Source organism: Monodelphis domestica, chromosome 5 (genome assembly GCF_027887165.1).
Source record: "Monodelphis domestica isolate mMonDom1 chromosome 5, mMonDom1.pri, whole genome shotgun sequence".
NCBI classification, from domain to species: Eukaryota; Metazoa; Chordata; class Mammalia; order Didelphimorphia; family Didelphidae; genus Monodelphis; species Monodelphis domestica.
The window spans coordinates 80,311,739-80,337,835 of record NC_077231.1 but is presented as its reverse complement, the minus strand read 5'-3'; the positions used below and the strand labels follow the sequence as shown (position 1 = coordinate 80,337,835).

The 26,097-nt window shown below is 39.3% G+C and overlaps 1 protein-coding gene across 5 annotated transcripts in view; it reads left to right on the top strand.

Annotated features, from left to right (window-relative positions):
• The window catches only part of CDK17 (cyclin dependent kinase 17), a 138,036-nt gene that overhangs the window by 58,732 nt on the left and 53,207 nt on the right, over positions 1–26,097 (top strand). For 3 of the 5 annotated variants that reach the window (XM_001364494.4, XM_007503241.3, XM_056798671.1), the window contains exons 2-4: positions 2,733–2,881; positions 19,313–19,477; positions 23,750–23,883. In XM_001364494.4, the coding sequence (XP_001364531.1) occupies positions 2,764–2,881; positions 19,313–19,477; positions 23,750–23,883 (417 nt within the window). In that variant the 5' untranslated portion in view covers positions 2,733–2,763. The remainder of the gene's footprint in view (positions 1–2,732; positions 2,882–19,312; positions 19,478–23,749; positions 23,884–26,097) is intronic. The other 2 variants (XM_016425732.2, XM_016425733.2) reach the window with 1 other exon arrangement.

Here is a 26,097-nt window from a genome sequence, read left to right as displayed (position 1 = left end):
TCAGAAGTAAAAATGGAGACTTGTAGACAGTAGATAATTTCTCTACAAGGTGTTACCCATATCTGATTAGAGTTACTATTGTAATTTTTATTTAGGGTTTTAATTGCCATTATTTAGGAATAATAAATCCAGACAAACAAGACTAGTTTTAAGTATTTGAAAAATAACCAAAAATGATGTTGGGAAATAAAAAAATTAGTCTGTGTCCTAAGAAATATGAGTCCTTTATAGACACATTTTAAATCACTGGATATTGATGTTATTTGTGACCTAAGCATCTTCAAATGGAGGTTAGATGTCCACTTAATGGAGTCCTTAGAGATTCAACTAGAAGACTTAAGGATTAAAGAATCATTTTGAGGGAAGACTAAGAGAGAGTTTTAGTGATAAGAGCCAGAAGTGACATATTGATAGATATGATAGATATAGATGGGGGGTGGGGGGAGGATGACAACCTTGGAACTAAAATTGCTCAGTAATTAATTAGTCTGATGCCTTATAGTCAAGTGGGCATCAAAATCTTCAGTATTCTTATTGGCATTACCACCAACAGAGTAAAGGTCCAGTTTCCTAGGCTTTTGTTCTGAACCTGCCATTAATTAGCTTAGTTTGTTATCTTTGGGAAGTCTCTTAACCTTTCTGGATTTCCATTTCTTGTTTGTAAGTTAAGAGGTTGAATGAAACTAATCTCTACGATTTCTTCCAGTTTTCTCTTTCTGTGATTTTGTTTTGTCAGTCAATAGAAAAGGTGAACAGGATTCATTTTACTGGATAAGAAAGTAGGAAATTATCTATATTAGAAAGTTTCCCATCAGAGATTTTTTTAACATTTATTTTTATTTTTAGTTACAAATCCTCTCCCTTCAGTCTCTTACCTATTGAGAAGGCAGGAAATACCACACCCATTATATACTATGCAAAAAGCATGTTTCTGAATTAGCTCTGTTCTAGGGCAAGGGAGCAAGAAAAACAAAGAACAGAAAATAAATCTGCTTTAGTCTGCACTGAGTCCATCAGTTTTTTATCTGGAGGTGAATAACGTTTTCTATCATGATTTCTTTGGATTCAATAGATCATTGTATTGATCCAGAGTTACTTTTTTGTAGTTGATCATCATTACAATGTTGCTGTTACTCTGTGCATTGTTCTCTTGGTTCTGTTCCCTTCATTTTGCATCGGTTCATATAAGTCTTACTAGGTTTTCCTGAAGGTACCCCTTTAACCTTTTCTTATAGTACAATGATATTTCACCACAATCAAATACCATAACTTGTTCAGTCATTCCCTAACTGATCCCCATAATTTCCAATTCTTTACCACCACAAAAAATTACTATATATGTTTTTGTACACACGGGGCCTTTTCCTTTGCTTTTCTTTGGGGGGATAGAAGACTTGTAGCAGCATTGCTGGACTAAAGTTTAAGACAATATTTTATAGCTCTTGTGGAGGTAGTTCCAAATTGTTCTTCAGAATGGTTGGACTAGTTCTTAGCTCCACTAATAGTATCCCTTCAGCATTTGTTATTTTCTTTTCATGTCATCTTAACTAATCTTATGGGTATGAGGTGATATCAAAGAACTATTAAACTAAAACAAGTATGATGATCAAACGAGTCTCTGAAAAATTCTCTTAGAATATTTTATTTTGTAATTATTCATTCATTAAGTCCCTTATAGCCTCATATGATTGATGAGAGGGCAAATCAGAATAAATGAATATCAGAATTGATCATCTTTCCTGCTGTTTCCACTTTTTTTCCAAATGCCTGGACCATTGATTCATCCCACTCACTTCTGGCCATCTTAGTTGGCTATTTGGGAAAATGTGAGATCTACTCTATAGCTCAGTCCATTTATCATCAAACTCTTCTAGCTCCTGGCTTAGTTAGCTACATGACCTCTTTGGGCTTTTCTTCATTCCATTACCTCTTTAGAAAACGTTGGGCCCCCTGAACTTCTGCAGAACTCTTGAAATTGTCATGCAAACACACCCAACATTCCACATATTGGTTTTTCCATAATGGCTCAATGACTATACACTTCTTTTTTTTTTTTGGGTTAACTTTCTGATGCTTGGATAATGGTAGTAAGTTTTCTAAACTAACATACTGGTGCCTAAATAACACTAATAACTTTTTTTAGAGTGAAAATTTAAATGAAAATACATTATCTTACCTGCATAAACTGATGCGGAGTGAAATAAGCAGAACCAGAAGAAGGTTATTATATACAATAACTGAAACATTGTGGGACAATCAAATATCAGACTTTGCTACTAATAGTAATGCAGTGATCCAGGACCATTCTGAGAGACATGAGAAAGAACGCTATCCACATCTAGAGAAAGAACTGTGGGAGTAGAAATGCAAAGGAAAACATATGATTTATCATTTGTTGATTTGGTTATATGATTTAAGGTTTTGGTTTTAAAGGATTCCTCATTACAAAAATGAACAATGTGGAAATAGGTTTTGAGTCATAACACATGTATAACCCAGTGGAACTGCTTGTCAACTCTGGGAACCAGGAGAGAAGTGGGAAGGGAGACAATATGTATCATTTAACTTTGGGGAAAAAAATTAAAATAAATACATTGTCTTCATTAAGAAAGATTCCACTATATCCCAATTCTAGAAATTTCCAGTGAATTGAAGATCTAGTTCAGAGAGAATGTTTTCTAAGTATCCAAGTAATCATGGCTATAATTTATTTTCCTTTTTTTCTTTTTTAGGCTTTTCTAAGCCAGACTATAAATTGGTAGAATGAAAAAGTTTAAGAGAAGACTATCCCTCACCCTTCGTGGAAGCCAGACCATTGATGAATCACTTTCTGAGCTGGCTGAACAAATGACTATTGAAGAAAACAGTAGCAAGGATAATGGTAAATACATTTGTTTATTTTTCCCCAATTAATTTTTGTGACCAATCTAAAACCGTAATTTGGGGGTTGGGAGTGAGTGGCTCATGTTAACTGTGGTCCAGTAGAAAAAGAACTTGGATTTAGCATCAGAGGTACTGGATTCAAGTCCTGATTTCTGCCTCTTTACTCCCTATATAACTTTACTACCTGTATAACACCCTATCTTTTGGGAGCCTCAGTTTCTTCCTCCGTAATAAAAGGCTGTGTGTGTTAGGAGGTATCTAAGGTCTCTTCTTGTTCTAAAACTAAGTTCCTTAACCATAACTTTTTGAAGAGAATGAGAAGTTTAGTAGTTGTAAAATAATTGCTATGATGAGAAGGCTACAATACCCTGAAAATATTATCTCTAGAGTACTTGATCTGATCAGATAGAAAAACGGTTACTCTTTTTCAGAATTTACTCATTTGCAAAACATTTTTTTAATTGTTCAATTTGTTATTTTTTGTTAGTAATACTCTACAGGGTATATCCCTGAAGAGATATGTTTATTTGTTAGGGCATTAGTGATTGTTGTTTCTATGTTTTGATTGTTGACATACTCATTATTTAGAATATCACTTTTTAGACTCTTAGAATTATTCTTTTTTTATATCAGAGGCAACATGATGTGAGTACAGTGTAGTAATTGGGAGCCAAAAGACCTGGATTCAGATCCTGCCATGACACATACTAGCTTTGTGACTCTGGGCAAGTCAAATCACTTAACTTGTCTCGGCCTGGTTTCCTTATCTGTAAAATAGGAATAATTTTTTAAGTTTAGCTTTATTTTTAATTTTCTCCCTTCCCCTTCCCTTATTCACTGAGAAATTAAGAAAAATGAAACTTGTTAGGAATATGTATAGTTGAGCAAAACAAATTTCCATATTAGCGGCATCCAACCCAACCATGTTGATCAGAGATCCTAAGTCTTTCAGAGTTGTTTGTCTTTGTACTCTTGTTGTTATTGTATCAGTTGTTCTGGTTCTTCTCACTTGACTTTTGATCAGGTCAGCCCATGCAAGTGCTTCTGAGTTATTCTCAGTCCATCTCCTTAATAATTTCTTTCTAAAATGTTTTCTTTAGAAATATTTATTTTTAAAATGTAAAGAACATTTTTTCCAATTTATCATTTTAAAAATAATGCAATAGCATTCCATCCCATACATAAACTATAACTTCTTCAACTGTTTCCCAATTAATGAACACCCTTCAGTGGCAATTCTCTGCCACCAAGAAAATATTTGCTAAAAATAATTCTGTACATATGGGTCCTTTGATATCTTGCATGGAGACCTAGTAGACCCAGGATCATTGGGTCAAAAGGGTATGTAGAATTTAGCAGCTTGGGTGGCATAGTTTAAGTTGTTTCCAGAATAGCTGAACCAGTTTGTAGCTCTACCAACAATACATCAGTATACCTATTTTCCCATAGCACATCTAACTTTTGTCATTTTCCTTTTTTTTGGCTATTTTGCCAAAATGGTGCATTTGAGGTGGTACCATAGAATTGGTTTAATTTGCGTTCATCCAGTTACTAGTGATTTATGACATTTCTTATATAACTCTTTTATCTTCTGTTTCTTCTCTAAAAAGAAAAGATTCATATCCTTTAATCATTTGCCACTTGGTGAATTGCTACCATCAAGTAGAAATAATAAGTCCTTTGCTTGGCACAGATATGAAGATCATAATTAGTAAGTTTTTCTTATCACATGCATATATGGATGTGTGATTTGGGATCCAGGCTTTAAAAGATTGCTCTATAGCAAAAATGAATTATATGGAAATAGGGATCAAGTGATGACATTTGTACAACCCAGTGGAATTGCTTGTTGGCTCTGGGAGGGGGAGGTGAGACGGGAGGGAAAGAACATGAATCATGTAAACATGGAAGAATATTTTTAAATAAATTTTTTTTAATTAGTAAAATTTCACAAACCTTAAAATACTTTACAAGTATGAGCTATTATTTATTTCATTTATTGATTACAATTTTATTTAATTAGGGTCTATCAGAGACATGCTTTAGGATTCCTACCATTCTACATTGTTTTTAGTTCTTTATTTCCTAGTATATGATCAGTTTTTGTAAAATTCTTAGGTGAGTCAGAGAATGACGTAAGTGAATAAAATTATTTATTGTGTGTACTGTGTGTTGATAGATCTTGCTTTCCAAGAGCTTGCATTCTATTTTGGGGAGGCACCACAGACATACCTTTTTACCTGCTAGGCATATGGAAGGGCCAGATGGTACTAAGGTGGAGCTGCATGATGACTGGCATGGCTTACTAGTCCTGAAGTTTCCCTGACAATTCACATGACAATATCTGGGGTTCAGCAGGATGGCATGGTAACAGGACCAACAGTAAGGCATGTGAGATTATTATTTCTCATGATGGTGAACAGCTACTCTGGATGAAAAATTTTTGGAAAACAGTTTTATTTTCTGTATATTATGTTCAAACCTCTCCTTTTATTTATTTATTTTTAGTAGACTAATTTGGAATGGTTCTTTTTGTTTTGTGAATTGTTTTTAATTGCTTCCTTCTATTTCTGTGGGCCTTGGTGGTAGCAGCAGCAGCTTTAGGAACTCTGTCCAGGGTTGGTAAAGAAGTTGGACAACTGATTAGCGATTCCAGAGGTACCTTTGCTGGCATTGTGTGAAGTTGGCAGTGATTGGCAGTTCTGTTGCCCATAAGTAGTCTTGGGTTATCCTTACAGGGTGGAGAGGAGCCTTTGTGGTTATTCACAAGGAGTCTGGTGCCCTGGTTACAGTTCTAAACCAAAGTGGAGCACTAGCACTGGTAGCCACAAGAAAACCGGGTCAGGAAGAACAAGAGTGCCACTACTTCAGTTACAAGAGAAATAGGGCCCTTTCCGGGGAAAGACTAGAGCATGTACCAAGAGAGCAGTGCCCATGCCTCTCCCCAGATCACACCACTTTGAAAGCATTAAAAACTCACAGTCCCCTAGAACTAGATTTGAAAACAACAGCATGGAAAAGTCTGAAGCTTGGCACAGTACTTTAACATAAAGTTCAAAGTCAAGAAATAGGCTGGGGAAATGAGCAGACAACAAAAATAGGTATAACAGTGGCAAAAAGGAGCAAGTCATAAACTCAGAAGAACATAATGTCAAAATAGCTACAAGCAAAGCTTCAAAGAAAAACGATAATTGCACTTATAAATAAAAAAGCCCAACAAGAATTCCTGAAAGAGTTAAAGAGATAAAAGAGTGGCAGAGGAAAAATTGGTAAAAGAAATGAGAGTGATGCAAAAAAATTCTGAAAAGAGAATTAATAGTTTTGCAGAAGAAGCCCAAAGCATACTGAAGAAAATAACACTTAAAAAAACAGAATTGACCTAATAGTAAAAGAGGCACAAAAAAATCACTGAAGAAAAAAAACTTCTTCTAAAGCCGGTAAAGGAGGTACAGAAATTTGCTGAAGAAAATAATTTCTTAAAAAGAACAATCTTAAGTGTTCTCTGTGACCACTCACTAGCATTTGGTATTGTCCGCTATTCCTGTCATTCTGTGCTCTCTCTCTTTTTAGTCTTGGAGATATTACATTTTCTTCATTGTCTCTGCCTTGGTTATAATTCTCATCATTTGTTTCTTCAGGTGCATTTACATCAGAAATATCCCTTTAAGGAAGTAGTTGAATAGGGGGAGAAAATCCTGGTATCACAGTTCTCTGATAAGGATTTGGCATCCAAAATATAGAAACAATGAATGGATTTTACATATATAACTAATAGTCATTCCCCCATGAGCTGTTACTGTCTACCCTACAAATTGACAAAGATGACCAAAGATGAAAATAGTCAATATTGGGAAGAAGTTGTGGTACGATAGACACACTAGCACATTATTGGTGGAGCTGAGAATCAGTGTGACCATTTTGGAAAGCAATTTGGAATTATGAAAATAAATGACTAAAATGTCCATATACTTTGACCCAGAGACTCCATTACAGGGCTTATACCCCAAAGAAGCCATTAACAAGAAAAAGGTACCTGAGTACACTAAAGTATTGAGCAAAAGAACTGGAAACAAAATAGATGCCCATTGATTGGGGAATGGCTAAACAAATTGGAGATAAGAATGTCACTGTGATATAAGAAATGACAAGAAGCATGGAGAGATCTACATGAACTCAGGGACAGTGAAGGAAACAAAGAGAGCGAAACAATTTACACAGTAAGGCCAATGGAAAGAAATATAAAATAAAGGCATGGGGAATAATTGCAGAATTACAGAGAATAAACATGACTTAAAGAAGAAATATGAAGATAGTAATTCCACCTCAGCCCTTTGCTAGGATGAGTGGTCCACAAGTATTATATAGTACACTTGTTTTCAGAATTTTAAAAAGACAATAACCTTTTTTCCCCTTAAAAAGTATTATTTGTTATATGACATGACTCTTTGGGAGAGAGACTGGGGGAAATTGTGGTGATTTAAAAAAATTGCTTTTTAAAAGTGTCTCTAAATTTATCCTTCCATTGTTTCTGAATGCTGAGCTGGTACCTGAGCGAGTTCTCTTTGCCCACTGAGAGAGAGATTTGTTGCAATTGTGGACATAATCTTTAGGCCCTTGGTGGTTTTGTCTCAAAATTATGACGTCCAGGCCTCACTTGTCCCCTTGAGTGTCCTAGGTACTCATTAGAAGAGAGGACCAGGAAGATTAACATGGAAGAATGTTTTACATGGTTGCACATGTAAAATCTATAGAAGACTGCTTAATGTTTTAGCAGGAGGAGGGGAGACAATTCAAGACTCGAAGTTCTTTTAAAAATCTTGGATTCTCTTTTTTTTTTTTTTTGAGGGAGAAATAAAATTTAAATGAAAACAAAAAATTTTTTTAAGGAAAAGAGGACCAGAGAGAGTAAGGTAAGAACAGCAGGGTAGGTATATTCACCTTGCCTGTTCAGTTTGTTTTGTAATATTTTGTATAGTGCAACCTAGAGAACTTACTTCTCTGTCCATTCTTATAATAAGTAAGTTTTTCCCTTTTCATAGTTTTTTATTGCTTACATCATTTATCAGGGAGAAAAGAGATGATTGCATTAGCATAGAGTCCTGAAGAATAAGGCATACCAGAATACCTTTGTTTCCTTTTTTAAATAAGGTTAAAAATTCTTAGGTTAGGGACATTCTGGAGATAAAATGCTATTTGGTTTTCATCAATTTTTAGGTGTAGAATTAAAAGGGAAAGAGTCATATGTCAGCCTAGACAAGGGAATTTCTCATAGCATGATATAGCCCTTAACTGTGCTTTTATCAACATTTTTTTTAAATTGGATGAGCATAAACCTCTTTATCAGAGACCTGACACAGATCTGGAAGTTACTGTGCTGAATAATAAACATCGCCCGGTGTGGTACATTGTCAAGAGCACGGAGGCCCAGCCCTTCCATGTTCTCGAGGTGTGCTGGGCAGGGCAGCCTCTGACTCGGGGTTTCTTCCTGGGTAAAGTGGGGATGCTATTGCTTGCAGTACTGCCTCCTTTGGTGGGGTGAGGAAAGTCCTCTGCCAAGAGCAAAGCCTTATAGAATGTAAAGGATCACACTTTTGCGCATTGAAATGCGCCAGGACGGCTGCATTTAAGTTGGGGGGAGCGCCAGCGGCCCAGCGGAAGGTTGCGGGAAGGTGAGAGCCCCGAGGCCTTCCCGTGCCTGGTTAGCAGTGTGACAAGGCTGTCCCCCAAAGCTAATGTCATTTCAGGCTGCATAATAGAACTACAGTGTCCAGACCACCAGAAATAATAGCCCCACTGTACCTTGCCGAGTGTGACTCTGTATGGGTTATTGTGTTGGATTCTTGGCACCGTGAAGAGGGCCATTCACAAACTGGAGCGGCACAAAAGAAGTCAACTGGAAACGCTGCCGTACGAGAGAGAGGGGACGCCACCCCTGGTTCTTGATGTGTGACCGCCTGCCGCGCCTCTCCTCTCCTCGGTTTGTGTCACTTGCCGATTTGCCACCCATTTCCCGAGCTCCGCCCAAACCCATCTCCCAGACCCCGGACTCTGGGGGCGACGTGGCGTCCGAAACGGAGTGAACTCGTTTCCCTCTCGCAGCCGCGGCATTGTCCTGGATTGCTTCTTTCTCATCCGCCGTCTTCCAGGTTCTCTCGTCCCTCTTGCACGGCCCTTTCTACATCTGCTGCTCCCCTTTCTCCTCTCTTGCCTGGTCCGTTCGTACTGGTACCTCTTACCACCGTAGTCCCTACGTTTGCACGCCGAGGCTTCTGCCTGTCTGCCCTCCGTGCGCCGTCGAGGGGCCAGCGATCTCCTCCAGGCGCGAGTCTGCGCCGTTCTTCCAGCGTGGCTCCAGGCGCGCTCTCACTCGTAGGATCAAATGCACACTCATGTTGGGCATTTTAAGTGCTTTGCCGCCCGGCTCCGACCTGCCTTCTGACACCGCTTCCCTCGATGCTCTTTCCACTGGCCTGACCCTCCTCACACCGTATCCCCCTGCCCGGGCCGTGCTCGCTCCTCATCTCCCGAGAATCCCTGGTGCGCTGCCCAGCTTCCCTGAAGTCACCTTCTGCTGGAAACCCTGTCTAACTGCTTTCATTGATTCCCCAACAGAACGGACACTCCCTGAGGGCCGGGGCTGTGGCTCACTTGATTGACCGCCAGGCTGGGAGAGGGATGGGACTTGGTTTGGGGTCTCCTGGGGCCAGAAGGAGGGCCATTCCTAACCATCGGAGATGGGGGGGGGGTTCCCCGGAGGCCTGGGTGGCCCTCGTTTGTGGCAGAGGGCCCCCCATGGACCTGCGATCTGGGCCGCACTGGGAAATGCTTGAACAAAATAAGCAGAAATTCAGTACAACGTGGGTAATGTGACTTTGTGGTTTTCTAAGTCAGCCCCTTTCTGTTTGAGTTTGACACCACTGGTCTAGATGGCCACTAGGTAGCAACATTTCTATGGCTCAGTGCACATTCCACTCCCTTTGGGCTGAAAGTGACTAATCCAATAAGCGTTTGATGTTCGCATTAAAGGGACCATCTGGCACCCTGATGTTGAATGTGCGTGAAACCTAACAAATCTGTAAGAGACGAACAGAAAGTTCAGGAAACCTTCTTTGTTGGGCATGTCATCCTTCACCAGTTTCCCAAGTGAGAGGAAGGTATGGTCACATAGAAGCAATTTCTGATAAAAACAAGCCCTCCAGGTCTCCAGGAATCCTCCATCTTTGACAGGGAGCTGGTAGGATTGTTGGAGGAAAGGGCAGGCAGTTCGTGTTTATAAACCCACAAGTAATTCAGATAATTGGTGCTTTTATGGTCCCTTGGATGAGGACAACACACGGGCTTGTTTGCTCCATGATATCACAGTTTCTTTTCCAGGCCCTCTCTCTTCTGTTAGCATTAGCATCCACCTCTGAACAGCTGCTTTCTTCTGAGCTAGATCAAGATGTAGGAAACAAGCCAAATAGGCTGTTGAAAGAAATGGGGGACGCATTGCTAGCAGCCAGGAGGGAAAGGAAAAGGGAGAGCGGCTCATGGCAGTGCGGCCAGAGTTCCGGGGAGGAATGCCTCTTCTCCCAACACTGCTTCCATTTCCCACCCTCATTTCTACATTTTTAATAGTGGAATTCTGCATCCTCCTAGCTACCCCGTAAGGACTAGGGTTGAAATCACCTACACAGAAGTTACTAATGTGTATGGCCTGCTCAGACCCCCTTCTCTTATATATCATAGGTTATACCTCAAATGATCCAGTTTTTAATCCTTTTTCACTTGAATTAGAAACAAATGTTAAATTTGAGGAGGAAAAAGAATCTTCATTGGCACTGGAATAATCTAACAATGTACAGATCTGATCATTTTTAGAAACATTTTTACCTCTGGATAAATTTCAAGCACATTTATTTTTAAGAGTTGGCTTACATGATATAGTTCTTTCGAGTGTATTGAGTCCTTTACATATATAAGTTTAAAAAATGTAAAGTTGTTTTATTATCAAGAGTGGCAATAGGTTTATGACTTTCCTTAGCCTTATTAATCTTGGGTTATTTTGTTTGTTTTTTGTTTTTTTAATTTGTGTAGAAAGGTGTCTGTATATGCCAAGGAATGAGAATGGACATTTACCCATGTTTTCATACCTTTTGAAGTGTTTTGTTTTGGACATTTTCCTTAAGCAAGTCACTTAAGGACTTTTGTATTTCAGAGCACATTTTTAAAAAATGCTAAAATGCTTTTTGAAAATAATTTTTTTCTTTGTCAGGTTAACACCCTTTCCTACACTATCTGATTTCCTCTCATTTCCTTGTGTTTTCATTACATTTAACCTATCAGAGGTTTTACCTCTTAACCCTTAAGATCAGCTTCTAAGTGTTCGATTTCCATTTCCATGCCGATGACTCCTAGGTGTGGGCCTGCAGCCTTCATCTCTCCTGAGCTCGAGCCTGGTGCCCTCGATTTCAAAACTCACGTTTCATAAGCACCCCAAGTCACAAACCCAGCATTTCTAGGACACAACTTTTCCTTCCAACTGATTCCTCTTCCTAACTTTACTATTTCTGTTGAGGGCGCCATCATCGTTCCTGTCATTCAGGCTTTTGCAGCCAGAGCCATCCTCTCCTCAGTCGTCCTCTCCCGGTGTGCGTAAGACATTTCTAAACCTTTTCAGTTCTGCCCCCACCACATGCCTCCTGTCCTCCCTATTCCCTCCACACAGCCATCCCCTCTCCTTCAGACCCACATCTCCTGTCACCTGGACTGTTGCGGTCCTCCTGCTCCAATCTACCTGTCTTCAGCTGCCAAAGTGATTTTCCTGACATTCGGATCCTGCCCTGGAAATGTTAGGGTTTTGTTTGTTTGTTTTTAATTGATTAGGAAAAGTCCTAAAAAAAAGGCTGTTGACCTAAAAGATGTGCAGCTTGCAACTTCAGGTCTGGGAACCTGGAACCCCCACGGCAGCATTCCTGAGCTTTGAAAGCTGGCAGACAGACCCTCCTTCCCAAGCTGAGATCATGTCCTCCACTCCCATATTGGGTTTTGAGGCTGAGCATGGTGGGCAAAAGGAAGCCCGAGTGCCTGATCTAAAGTTGTATTGGGGATTGGTGGGATTCAGTAGGTGGGATGCTTCTGCACTTAGTCCGAACCTGTAGAATTCATCCTATCTTCCGGGCTGATAATTGAACATTTTTAAAAAGATGAAACAATTGTGTTAGAGTTTCTTTAAAAAATAATTTTGTTCATTCTAGTATTGTGAACCATTTTCCATGTGAGCATTTATAACTGACCTTTGTAGAATTCTCAGAACCTAAGCTTCCTGGTTTTCTCTTCCTTCTTCCTTATTACGTGGTAGCTCTATTTCTCTTTCAAAGTTACTTTTGCTATTTTGAAGGTAGACTAAGAGGTCTCTTTGCCAAGGGTTTTCTTTTTCTTTTGAACAGGATGAACACATTAAGTTGAAATTGGGAATGCCTGAGCCAGTGCTGAAAAAATATAAACACCTTCTATGAAGCCAGCTTGATTATAAATAAAAGAACTTCAACAGAAGCACAGAGATCATTTTTAACACATTTGGCACACACCAGAAGCAGAGAGATGTGATGGAGAGAGCTCTGTACTTTGCAGGCAGGACATCCAAGTTTGAGTCACTGATATATGACCTCAGGCAAATCACCATGATTAACCTTAGCCTTAGTTTCTTCATTGGTAAAATGGGGATAATGTGGTTTTTTTTTTAAAACCTTTTCTATCTTAGAGACAATACTCTGTATTGGCTCCAAGGCAAAAGCATGGTAAGGACTAGAAAATGGAGGTTAAGTGACTTGCCCAGGGTCACACAGCTGGGAAGTGTCTGGGGTCAGATTTGAACCCAGGACCTCCCATCTCTAGGCCTGCTGCTTATCCATTGAAGCACCTCACTGTCTTTTTTAGACATTTTATAGATCTAGTTTGAGGACTAAATGGTGATCATGTAAAGGAGTATGTAAATATAAAATGGTGCATCACATGTTTAAGATCCTTCTACTACAAAACAGCCCGGATGGTAACAAGTGTGGAATAAGGTTGAAGAATCCTTCTCCCTATTTGTTACTGCCAGGGTGCTGTAGCCCCTGGGGCTGACTAGGTCCAGTTTTAAGATATACCCTTTGGGTTAGCTGTAACCTGTCAGGCCTTTCCCAAAGCAGAGGGGATAAAATTAATCTGGACGTGTCCAAAAGATTTCATGATTTGGCTCTCTTCCAGCCACCCAGGGCTCTCTCACTGTTCCCCGCAAATCCTCCTGTGAAAACCCAAACAAACCACATACCCAGCACTAAAAATAGCTTTTGTGCACAAGGCAGGCAGGGCACAGGCCCTGTGGCGTTTCAAGCTGGAAGGCATCTCAGGGCTCATTTTTATCTCAAGCCTCTCATTATATAGGGAAGAGGAAACAAAGCTTGGGGGCAGCAGGATGGGGTCTCCTTCCTCCAGCCAGTACCCTTTGGACAGGGCAGGGCAGGAATGGGTTTTGTTCATGATTTTGGTGGCCAAGTTTGGCCAAAATACTGTTGATAAGTAAGCCTGTTTCTTCAATGTCGAAGCCTGGAGAGCTCTGATCAGTGCCAGAACTAGCTCTAATTGCAGAGGACCGTTGGGAAAGCACAGCCTACTTCCTAACAAAGAAATGATGGATGTAAGAGGCAAAAGGCAGTGTTGAGAACATTCCTTGAGAACCAGCCTGCCTTGGACTTGGCTTTGCTTACCTGTATATGCTCCTTGAACAGGGCTTGTTTTTCTTTTGTAGTTTTTATAGTGTGGGTATGCAGGACAGTGAAAGGGAAAGAAAGAGGGCAGTGCAAAGGAGAGAAAAGGAAATCCTAGAATCATCTTTTAGACAGAGACAAAGGAAGGCGCAGAAGAAACATTGGCATGCAGGATAACTTTGAAAGCCGTAGGTTAAGCTTGTCATCTGCTTAAAAAGAAATACAAGTTGTACATAAGAGAATTCTACCCTTTTATATATAGTCTTGTTTTTATGTTCTACGTCATAAATGGAAAAGCCTATTTTGCTTGGTATTTAAGTTCAGAATATAAAATACACACACACACACACACACACACACACACACACACACACACACGCATACATATAATGTTCCAGTGGCAGAAAGTTCTGTTTTTCATGGTCCATCGTCATTTAATCAAAATTCAAGCTAAGATGAAGGTTCAAGTCTCCCACGGACAGGGGGTCAGAGGATATAATTTCACACTTTGTTTCTTACTGCAGACAGTTGCCCTCATTCCACTACAACCCCTTCATCCATAGGGATAATTGTCGGGACCTCTATGCCCCTTTGAAGCTAGGCTCTGTGGTGAGCAAAGGATTGCTTCTCATCTCAACTATTTTTAATGTAAATGTTGGACCAGCTGGCTACACCATCGAGGAAGACAGACAGTAATTTATAATTACATTGCTCATTCGATTTTGCTTTTATTTCTGACTTCTGTAATTCTATCCCGTGTGTTACACGACTCTGGAAAATATGGCTTAAAGTTTCTTTATTTTGTGAAGAGGCAATGTTAAGATGAAAATCCTCTGAAGACTGTATCTTAATTTATAATTACAGGATAAACTGAAAGAGTGGGTCAGAGGAAGAAAAGGCACCAGCCACACATGGCTGGCCATTCCCTTTGCAAGTGTCCTTCGCTAGCCAGCACTTAGCACTTGCCTGAGCTTACACTTACCTCGCAGCCTCTCTCTCCTTGGTTCCGGGCAAAAGAGACCTATTTCTTTTCCAGACCCAAACATATCTTCCAGTGATGTCACTTTTTTGGGTCTCTCTGATTTGGTAGACTTGATCTCATTCTGGATCAGCGGCCAGTCTTCTGGGTGCCAGGGAGCCACGAGGTTTCTGCTGTCCCTCCAGAGTGTGCACAAATACCCCTTATACACACAAGCCCCAGGCCTTGTTCTTAATTCTGTCAAGGGGTGGGGTTGAAGTGCAACTTCAGAGAATGGGCTATATTCAAACTCAGTATGAAATTTTACTCCTTAAAGTTCAAGACTGATCTTAGCATACCAAGAAAAAGAATGAGGAGTTCAGGCTAGAGTTAAATTCTCAGAGTCAGTGTGATCTAGGTTTGCATACTGCCTCAGGTATTTTATCTGTTATCCTTGGTAAGTCAGTTTTTTCTTTCTCTGTAGTCTCAGTTTTATTATGTGTAAAATGGTAAAAAGTAGGACCCTTCTTACAGATTTTTCTGGGATATTTCAAACTCAAAACGTCCAAAAGAAAAATCACAAAATGACTAAAACAGACTAAAACTTTTCTTTTTCTTCAAACTCTCCCCTCTCTTTCATATTGCTATGGAAAGCTCTCCCCTTCCTTCCAGCTTCCAGGTTCATGTCTTTGCTAATTCATTGACTTGTCACTCTTTTTTACCCCATCTGTCTGTAATGCTGTCAGCTCTCACCAGTTCTCATACAAATACCACTTGAGTGCAGGAATTCATCAGCTTTTACCTAGATTTTTGCACTGGCCCTCTGATTGGTCTCCCTGCCTCATATTTCTCTCCCCGCCTCTCCCTTCCTCCCCCCTTTGGGTCATCCTCTGTATTCTTGAATGAGTTTCCTTAAATTCAGATCTGACTATGTCACTCCTGCTCAAAAAATCCTTTTATTCAACTTTTTAAAGTCCTTAACCTTGAACCACCTTCATGAAGCCTTTCCTTAGTCTCCCTCCCCCATTTATCCCCTCTCTGAAATGGTCCTTTATTTAACTTGTTCAGTCATTTTCAGTCATGTCTGACTCTCCATGACTCCATCCAACTCATTTTACATGTAAGGAAACAGGTAAACAGAGTTAAATGACTTACCCAAGGTTATAGGGCACTGGTAAATGTCTGAGGCTGGATTTGAACTCAGGAAGATGAATCTTCCTGATTTCAGACCCAGTACTCTATCCCCTGTGCCCCCCAGCTGCCTTACATATATATATATATCATATATATAATATACATATATATATATATATTATATATGATATATTTCCCTCCGTTCCCTCCCCTTTTCATAACTTTCCTATTATTTATCATTCCAGTCACATAGGCTCTCAACCTAAGTGTTGTCCTCAATTCTCTGTTCTTTCTTATCACCCCTATCCACATCCAATCTAATGCCAGGGCCTATTGATTCTACCTCTGTAACATCTCCTGTATGTGCCCTCTTCTCTCCTGTGACACTGCTGGCAGCCTGGTGCAGGCTACAATCATTTCATGCCTACCGGCTAGTCTCCCTGACTTGAAACTCTTCCCCATTCTAGTCCCTTCTCCACTTATCCATTAGGTTAATATTCCTAAAGTACAGATTGAACTGTGCTCCACTGCCCTTCTCCCTCCTGTTAGTCATTAAAGTCTACTGGCTTCCTGTTCCTCTGGAATCAAGTATTTCCTCTGATTAACCCCTTGCCTGGTATTCTCTTTTTGTTATTGTTACCTCCTAGATTCCCTTGGCTTTCTTAAAGACTCAGCTAAAATCTCATTTTATGCAAAAAGCCTTTCAAATGCCCAGCTGAGAAATAGAGTATACTCCTTTTTATTTCCATTCAGTAGTCTTCAGAGACCTGCCATATCTAATTTTTCTAAAATTTCTGTAACTTTTTTATGATTAGATTTATCGAGGTCTTATAGGAATAAATTGAGATCACCTACTATTATAGTTTTTTACTATCAATTTCCTCCTATGATTGGGTTAACTTTTCCTTCTGGAATTTCAATGCTATGCCATTTTGTGCATATGTGTTTAGTAAAATTATTGTCTGTGGTATCTTCCAGCAAAATCTAGTTTTCCCAATTTTCTTTTTCAATTAAGCCTATTTTTGATTATCCTCTGACTGAGGTCATGATTATTTTTCCTACCTTTTTTACTTCAATTGATGCATAACAGATTCTGCTCTAGCTCCTTATTTTAACTCTGGGTATCTTTCTGTTTTTAAGGTTTTTTCTTGTAAACAACATGTTGTTAAATTCCGGTTTCTAATCATTCTGCTATCCTTTCTGTTTAATGGGTGAGTTGATGCCATTCACATTCACAGTTATGATTATCAATTGTACATTTCTCAACATCCTATTTTGTTATAATTATCCTTTTCTCAAAAAATCTTTCTCAATCCCCTTTAATGCTAGCTAGTACCTTCCCCTGAAGTTACCAGTTTTCCATATAGCCTTAATTGTTTGCACATTGTCTTATTTCTCTCCACCATTCGTCTATAAGCTCCTTGACGGTAGGGACTGGTTTTTTTCCTTTGTATCTCCAGCACTTAACATAGTATCTTAACATTTTCTAGCTTAACATTTGTATCACATATATATACATATATATATGTTTTAAGATTTTACAGCTTAACATTTCTATCTCCAGCACAAAGAACTTTGCTTATTTGATTTGTAAATATTTGTGTATGTTTTTCATCGTCCTCATTAGAATTAAAAGTCCTTTAGAATAGAGATTGTTGGTGTTTGTATCCCAAATATACCAAAGTATTGTATTTGACCCTTGAGTATTGAATAATTGGTGGTTGGCAATTATTGAGGGGGTTAAATAATTTAATATACTACAGATGACACAGTTGATAGAGTGCTGCATTGTGGAGTTCTTGAGACTTTGCCATGGGCCCCTGGATAGTTCACTTAACCTGCAGACCTCAGTTTTCTCATCTTTAAAATGCAGATAATAATACTTCCTATCTCGCTGGGTTGTTGTGAGGATCGAATGAGATGACAAAAGGTAAAGCACACTGGTAACCTTAAAATGTTTAGAATGACTTTTATTGTTATTACATCACAGGAACACTGTTGATGGGCATGAGTGGGCTACATGTGCCCAGCTTTTCCTCTTCTCCCATTATCCCCAAGGCATCACGTCAGCCTGTTCACCTGTTGAACATTTCCTACTCTTCTGTGGTGATCTGTTGTCTGTTTTGCACCCACACTTGGACATGTTTGTGGGAGTGAATTAAAGGAGATCAGGGATTTGACTCCTGACCTCCCAGACAAACACTGATCAGTAAGTCACACTAGGGCCTCGGAACTTTTATGTTGCTCTGGTGAAAATGTACCTTTCTTAACTGTGAAGAATAGATTATTTTTGAGAAACAAGTGTTAAAAAAAGTCACTCAACTGAATCTTCACCTAGAAATAGAGATCCCTCTGGGGAAGAACTAGCTCTTTTCATTTATCTTTTAAATATTGCTACATTAAGAAACATTTTTTAATTCTTCTTTGGTGCATCCCTACCCCTTTTTGCACAGCCCTACTACCCAGCCCCGTTCTGACCAGAGTTGAGCATGGGCTGAGAAGCTCCACCCACTCTAGTCGAGTCAGCCCACTCACACAAGACTGAATTTTAAACTTCAGTGTTTCTACTTTCGATTTCCCAGGAGCCACATCGGCACCGTTAAACCGTCTTCTTACCCCCAGCGTGCTTGCTCCCAAAGCTTGGTTTGGTCCATGGAATCAGTGAAGGATGTTGGTGGTGTGCACATTTGTTTGCACATAAAAGTTCAGCCTAAACCTGAGGTTTTTAAACAATTCTCTCTCCGCAGTGCTCCTAGAGCCGCACCATGGTGGTGGCTGTTGTTGTCTTTGTCATGTTGTTGACGTTGTCACTGTTGTGTCAGTCCGGCTCCTCGAAGAGCGTCGTTGGTCACAAACTAGTATATGTTTGGCTCCAATATTAGCATTTTAGTGCACTTTCTATAAACGTGTAATCCTGAAGGCATTGTTATCGGGGTGTGTGTGTGTACGTGTCTGTGTACATGTGTGAAGGCTTTTCACATGCAGAACAACTGACGATCTGTAGCCAGTAACTGGGCGTTTGGCGCTTCCCAGCTATGTGCCTGCCTAGTTTTCTGGTTTGATCGCGCGGCTGCATCCACAGGTCTTCTCCCCCTCCATGGCCAGCTGCTTTCTGATGAGGCGGTTAGATCGCGGGGAGGAACAGCAAACCCCGTTCTGCGCGTGCCCTTGTAAGACTCAGGAAATGCTGTCCTCGCCACTTTGCTCTGAGTAGCTCCTCTGCTGTGTGTTGGTTGATTTTAAAATCAGATGTATGTAGTAGAGTTTTTTTATTAAAATAAAGTTGAGACAATCTTTAATTTAAAACTGGAAATAAACCTCTGGGAAGCTTTAACAAGCATGTGACAAAATGTTCCAGGTTCACTTGAACAAGAAACATATACTGAATGAAGCTTTACTAGGGTCTCCCTCAGAAATTGTTACTGGGAAGTCCTAATGTAGGTGTGTTCATGATGGAGACAAGAGTTATTTACAGAGATCTGCATAGTAACTTTCTTGTTTTTGTTTTATTTTGTTTGTTTGTTTGTTTGCTTATCCAATTCCTCTGCCGTGTTCCTGGATCTTGGGATGTGCATGGAATGACATTTTTGGCCCCCGGGGATGCTAGAGCCCATTGTGAAGAATGGCAGGCCTCCAGCGTCGCACAGCATGCACTCCTTCCTCCACCAGTACACGGGCTCTTTCAAGAAGCCCCCCTTGCGGAGACCGCACAGTGTGATAGGGGGAAGCCTCGGCTCCTTCATGGCCATGCCCAGAAATGGAAGCAGACTCGGTAATTCATTGTGGATATTTTATTTTTACTTTGTGGTCTGAAACCTCGCACAGCTCCCCTCGTTGATTTCCATGAACTTGTCAAGCAGAACCGGCAGGCAGCTCAACCAGCTCCCGGCCCAGCTCCTTGCAGAGAGGAGCAGCAGGAAGTCAGCCTGGGGAAGGGGACGGCTTGCCAGATGAAGGGACAGGGACAGTTATAAGTAATTGCTTCTTGTGACTGAGGAAGAAGGCAGGACAAAAGGGGAAAAGGGAACCCACTTTAAAAGGCATCCCTAGCCGAAGGCTCCTTTTACTGCATAGTACAGCAGCCTCCGAAGGCCTCCCTCTGCTCCCCGAGGATCTCACTGTCCCCCGTACCCTCAAACACATGACTTGGTGGCCAGCCTTCGGGGCCCCTCTGCTGTGCCAAACAGTCGTCTCTGAGCCCATCCTGGCTCTTAGTAGGACTTAACAGAGCTAGGCTCCAAGGGCGTAGCACAGGAGACCCGGAGTCCTGGGGGAGGCATTAGAGGAAGACAGTGGGCACGTAGAGAATGCAGGGAAAACACCTTCAATGACCACCAAATGGTCTGTAATTTTTATATTTTTATCCATTTAAAGGACTAAAATTAGTTATTTGGAAGCTATTGATATGTGGAATGGCTCCATTCCTTAATGATAAATATTATTTGTTCTGATCAGATATGTAGCTTCCAATTCCTGGGTTCAAAATAAGTTTGGGACATTCATTACTGGTATTAAGATAGGCTATGGAAACAAAGAGAAGAAAAAATGAGTCTCATTTGAGTTTTTGGAATAAGGTTGCTATTTCCTAAGATCAATTCCACACATTTTGGAATGTGACATAGTTAGAAAACACAAAGTACTTGTAATATCATTGGTCAGAAACGAAGAACCCACTGGTTAGGATTCCTAAGTAGTTCAATCTCAGGTTGTTTGTTTTTTTTTATCATACTTTGATATGACACTTTTATATATTTAGATACTAAGAATAGTATATTTTATACATATGTAGTTTACATATACAATTTAGCTTTTTATCCACTCTGCATTTCTGCATAATTTTTAGGGGTAAAAGCTGATTTTTGTTGTTATCAAATAGGCTGTTAAATTTGGCTCTAAGCCATTTTGTGTTCTGGCTAATAAGATCAATTTCTACATTGAATTCTTTATATTGTTGACTCTTTTGCTTAGCTTGAAATAGAAACAAATCTAATTAAGAAAAGGATGGTAGACGTGTAAGCTTCTCTACTCATTCCTATCATAAACTTGTGTCTCGCAACTTGGAAAAGGGTGGTAATTGAAGCCAACTGTTTACTCCAGTCTAATATTTAGTTTTGAGAAGTGTTTAATTTCAGGTTGCTATTTCTATCGTTAAAAAGATTTTTAAATTTAAAAAAAATTTTTTTTTTTACTATTTATAGAAATCATTTGGGTTTTTTGGCCTGACCAGAGATTTCATTGTTGTAGTGGACTCTAGGAGGGAATACAGATGTTCCAATCTGCTATGGGGCACTCAATATAGCATTCAGGGGTTGTGCCTAGGTCCCAGCTATTCTGTATTCATGAGAGAACTTGAACCCACATTTTCCTGTCTTCAGGGCAGGATCTATTCACTATGTCAATGTGAGCTGCTACTACTTTTTTATATTTTTTTAATACTACATATTGAAAAAAAATCCAAGATGCTAATATGATCATCTTATTGAGGCTTTCACTGAATTAAAGTGTTTTATCTGCAAAAAATATTTTATTAACTTGCCCAAGCCTTGTATTCATATTTTCTAGGAAAATAAGAAACAGAATGTTACCACTAATTGCAATGTTAGTTCTGTTAGCTAATATAAAAAATTAAATGAAGTTTGGTTAGACAGTCTTAGAGGAAAACTTCATGAAAACGTTCATTGATGTGAAAAGTGGGAAAAGGATCACAGACATAAACATTAGCAACACCATCTCATATGATTTTTAATTGGTGAATGCTTCTTACATATACAAATTAGGAGGGGAATGATATAGTTTAAAATTTCATTTTTTATGGATAACATCACAATTTTTGGAATAAATCTCACAATAAATTTCTATGTTGAGATCAAGACAGCAAGTCTATGAAGTATGTGTAGTATTAAAAAGCATGGTAGGTACTAGAAAAGGTTCAAGTTTAGATCACTCTAATGGTGTACGAGGAAGGAGACACTCATACAGATGTCTACAGTGCATGCTAAGGATGTTCTCTGAGATGCTTCAGAGACATGTCTCTGAGTCACAGTCAGAACGGTCATTTGTGACAGAAATGGCAGAGAAACCCTCATCGGGGCTTAGCACGAGGGGAAAAGAGGACATCCTAGTCATAGGAGGCAAAGAGAGAAAGGCATGAGCCCAGGAAAGGTAAAGGAATAGTCAGGATCTAATTTGGCTGGAACGTACAATACTTGAAAGGTTGTATGAAACTTGAAAATAGTCTGGCAGCAGACTGTGAAAATCCTTTGGTGTGAGGCACGGTTGTGATTTGGGTAATGGGGAGCTATGGATACAAAGTGCCATGACCAGATCTATGTATAATAAAGGATGTCTGACAGTGCTGTGAGAGACTGAGTGACTAGAAGAAGACGGTTAGGAGATGACTGAGGCAGGTGGTAGCATTCTAAATTTTTATTGACTTATATACACTTCTGGGTGTGTACATTTACATGTTTGCTTTTTAAACTGTTAAAAAAGGTTTATTTTTATATCTGACTAAAGTAAATAGAAGGTACAACACAGCTAGGAAGTGACTTTCCTCAATAGTCTCCAGCTTATGAATTGATACATTTGCTTTGGACACGTCAGTATTAGAACAGAATTAGAATGATTGTCACTTAAAACAATTTAGTATCTATATAATTTTTTCTTGAGCCAGAGACTTCTTAAGTGGAATGATGAACTGTCCAGCATTGGGTCATTAACATGTATATTCCTACTTTAGTTTTTTCTGAGCAATGATCTATAGCCTCCAACCCAGTGTGGCCTGTTATGAACAATAGAGAGCAGTGTATTTTCATCTTCTCTTTGGGTCAAAATGTGTGGAATGTTTTAATATGTCACTCATCATTTTTTGTAAAGACTAAAAGATGTTGACTATCAGAGCTGACTTAATAAACTTAGAAAATAGAAACAAAACGGTTGGAAATATAGGATTATGTGTTGAAGAGACGGGGCTGGAAATTTAATAAACCTCGTATTGAGATGATAATTGGTGTCCAAGTGACAGGCTCCTCAAGCCACTGAATGCAGAATGAATCTACAGAGAGAAACAAGTAGAGTAAGGGGCAGCTAGGGGGTTCAGAGAACTAGATCTAAAGATGGGACATCCAGGGTTCAAGTGTGACTTCAGGCACTTTCTGGCTGCTGACCCTGGACAAGTCACTTAACCTCCATTGCCTAGCTCTTACCACTTCTCTGCCTTGGAAATGATATTTAATCTTGACTCTAAGATGGAAGCTAAGAGTTTAAAAAAGAAAAGAACAGGGCAGAGGGTAGAGCTTTGTGGGCACATGTAGTTCTGGTTCAAGAAGTCAGTCTGAAAAATGAAAGGATTGGTCAGAAACTGAAGAATTTCAAGAGTGCTAAGTGCAGCCTTTGAGAATTGTAGTTAAGGAGAACTGAGGAAGCACTCTTGAGGTTGTTGAGTTCAGGAGTCACCTTACAGACAACTGTCAGGGAGGAAAGCTTTGGGTGGGGGGTGTTGAGTGAAGGAGAAGTCAAATTGGCAGATGTAGAACATCCCAAAAGGTCTGGCATGGAAAAGGATCAGAGCAGGGCAATGGTTTACTTCAGTGTCTTGATTTAGTCCGAGTTGAATTTAAACTAATTGAGGCAGGTGACTCTGCTATTGACAGATAAAGCACAAGGTGATTGATGTGTGCAAGGGTTGGAGGACATGTACACATTTTTTTTTCAAATTTTATTTTGCATCATATTAAGGTAAGGTGTTCATTATCTCTTAAGCATACATACACACATACATACATACATACATACCTACATACATACATAGACCTCCCAATCCTAAACTATTGACTAGAATTACTTTGAGGAATGATGTTGTTTTGGTATTCAGTTAATGAAATATCTATACTGGGATGCTTGGTTCTTAGAATTTAAAAAAATCATTGCATAATTTCTGCAATTTAGCTCAAGTTAAATGATAACTTCTACAGTATTTGAAAACATGTCTCAAGAGTTTGTTCCATTCATTCAAAGAAAATAATATGATTTTTTTATGATTCAGATATTGTTCATGAAAATTTAAAAATGGGATCAGATGGTGAAAGTGATCAAGCTTCTGGAACCTCATCAGATGAAGTCCAGTCTCCCACAGGTGTTTGTCTCAGAAACAGGATACACAGACGAATCTCTATGGAGGTAATACTTTTTCTATTTAAATAGATCAAATAATGCCTACTGTATCATTCTAAAATCAATGTTTTTACATTACTGAAGAAAAACTATGATCATAGCTTTTGTTTTGGGAATCTGACAACTCCTAGACAGTGTTTGTAGCTTACCAAATATGAGTCACCTAATTGTAGAGGAGGAGAATATTTCCTTTTGTTGGAAAAACCCAAGTTAGTGTGCATAGTACCAGGGTATTTTGTAATTGGGAACCTTTCTTTTTCATAAATCTGAACAGTTGCTTTGGCTACAGGTCTGAAAATTGAGCTTGACTCCTCTATGTTTTTGTGTATGGATTGATTTTCACGGTACTGTAGGAAAGGTGTCTGCATCTTTCTTTGCTTCAGATATTCCAAGACATTAAATGAAAGAAATAAATGGACACATACTTTCTTTTATATCTTCACATTTACTATCAAGTACAAATCCGACAATAGAGCACCTGTGTGTCTCTACTAAAGAATAAGATGGTTATTTTTCTTGGTGAGATTTATATTGTAACTATTCAGGAATGATGTGGTATAAATGGGGAATATCCTCCTGTAATTATCTTGAGGCAAACCTCTAGAATACAGGTTTCCTTAAAAAAAAAAATACATTCAATGCTTTTGCAGAAAAAAGTGGTTATCATTGTTATTTGAATACTCTTCTTTCTTCAGTCTTCTCCCCCACCCCCCCACCCTGCTGACCCCCACCTTAGGCAAAGGATTTGCCTCTTAACCTTACTGAGAAAATTGAGGCTGTTCACCATTATTTCCCTCTTTCCCCTTCTCAAAACCACTTGGAATCTACCTAAGAAAGCAAGACTTTTCCTTGCTGAGCCTTCCTACTGGTGCCCTTGACTCCATATCTTGGATTCTCCAACGGATGGCATCAGGAAGCTCCCCCCCAGGCTTCATCCTCCCTGTATCTACTGACTCTTCCTTCATTGCCTTCAAATGTGCCCAAATCTCCCCACCCTTAGAAAACCTTTCCCCGGCTCCACCATCCCTGAAAACTCTCCTCCAATATCAATCCTCCCTTTCTTCTCATCCATACTCCAGAAAAAAGCTATCGATCCTCATTGCCCTTACTTCTCTCACTCATCAACAGGCTGTTTGTTGACCTCATCACTCAAGAGAGATTGCTCTTGTTGTAGTTGTCAGTGATTGCTTTCTTTCCAGAGCTTTGGCCTTTTCTTAGGTGCCGTCCCACCTGACCTCACTGCTGCATTTGTCATTGCTGTCCCCTTCAGCTTGCTCATTGTGCATTTCTCTTTTAACTACTGATCTGGAGCATTTTTTATATGGTTATGCATGGTTTGCATTTTGTACCTATTCATTCTTTGTATGTTGATTGGAGAATGATTGTAACTTTGTGTCAGTTCCTTATTTATCTTGGATAGATAAGATTTCATTAGTGATATTTGTTGCAAAGATTCTCTCCCATTTCATCATTTCCCCCTTATTTTAGCTCTATTTATTTTATTCATACAAAGGCTTGGTTTGGGGGCAGCTAGATGGTTCAGTGGATTGAGAGTTAGACCCAGAGTCCTTGGTTCAAATGTGACCTTGGACACCTCCCTAGCTGTGTGACCCTGGGCAAGTCACTTAACATCCATTGCCTAGCCATTTTCACTCTTCTGTCTTAGAGCCAATACACAGTATTGATTCCAAGACAGAAGGTAAGACTTAAAAAAAAAACAACAACAAAAGCTTAGTTTTTTTTCTTGTAATAGAAATTATCTATTTTGTCTTTTGTGATTGCTTCTCTCCCTTGTTTGGTTATGAATTCTCCTTTAGTCATTGAGCTGGAAAATGAACACTTCACTGTCATACTTTCTTTACTTAACCATTGCTTTGATAAAATTTGATCAATAAATATTAGAGCCTATAATTATTGTTCCCAGTTCTTTTTCCCATTACCTCATAAGAATTATTTTGTGTCTCTTCCATTATTTTTTCTGGATCATTCCATTTGTTTTCCATGTCTTCCATTTTGAAGTTTTATTTGAACTCTGAGCCCTCAGCACATTCTTATCTTTGAAGCAAACTACCAACTTAGAAATTTAATTATTTCATTCTTCTATAGGAATTATAACTGCCGTTTTATCTCCATTTCACAGAAGCTAAAGTATAGAAAAGTTATGATCTGACATGTTCATAGTTAGTAATGTTTTGTGCATCATGACTGGTTTTTTTTCTT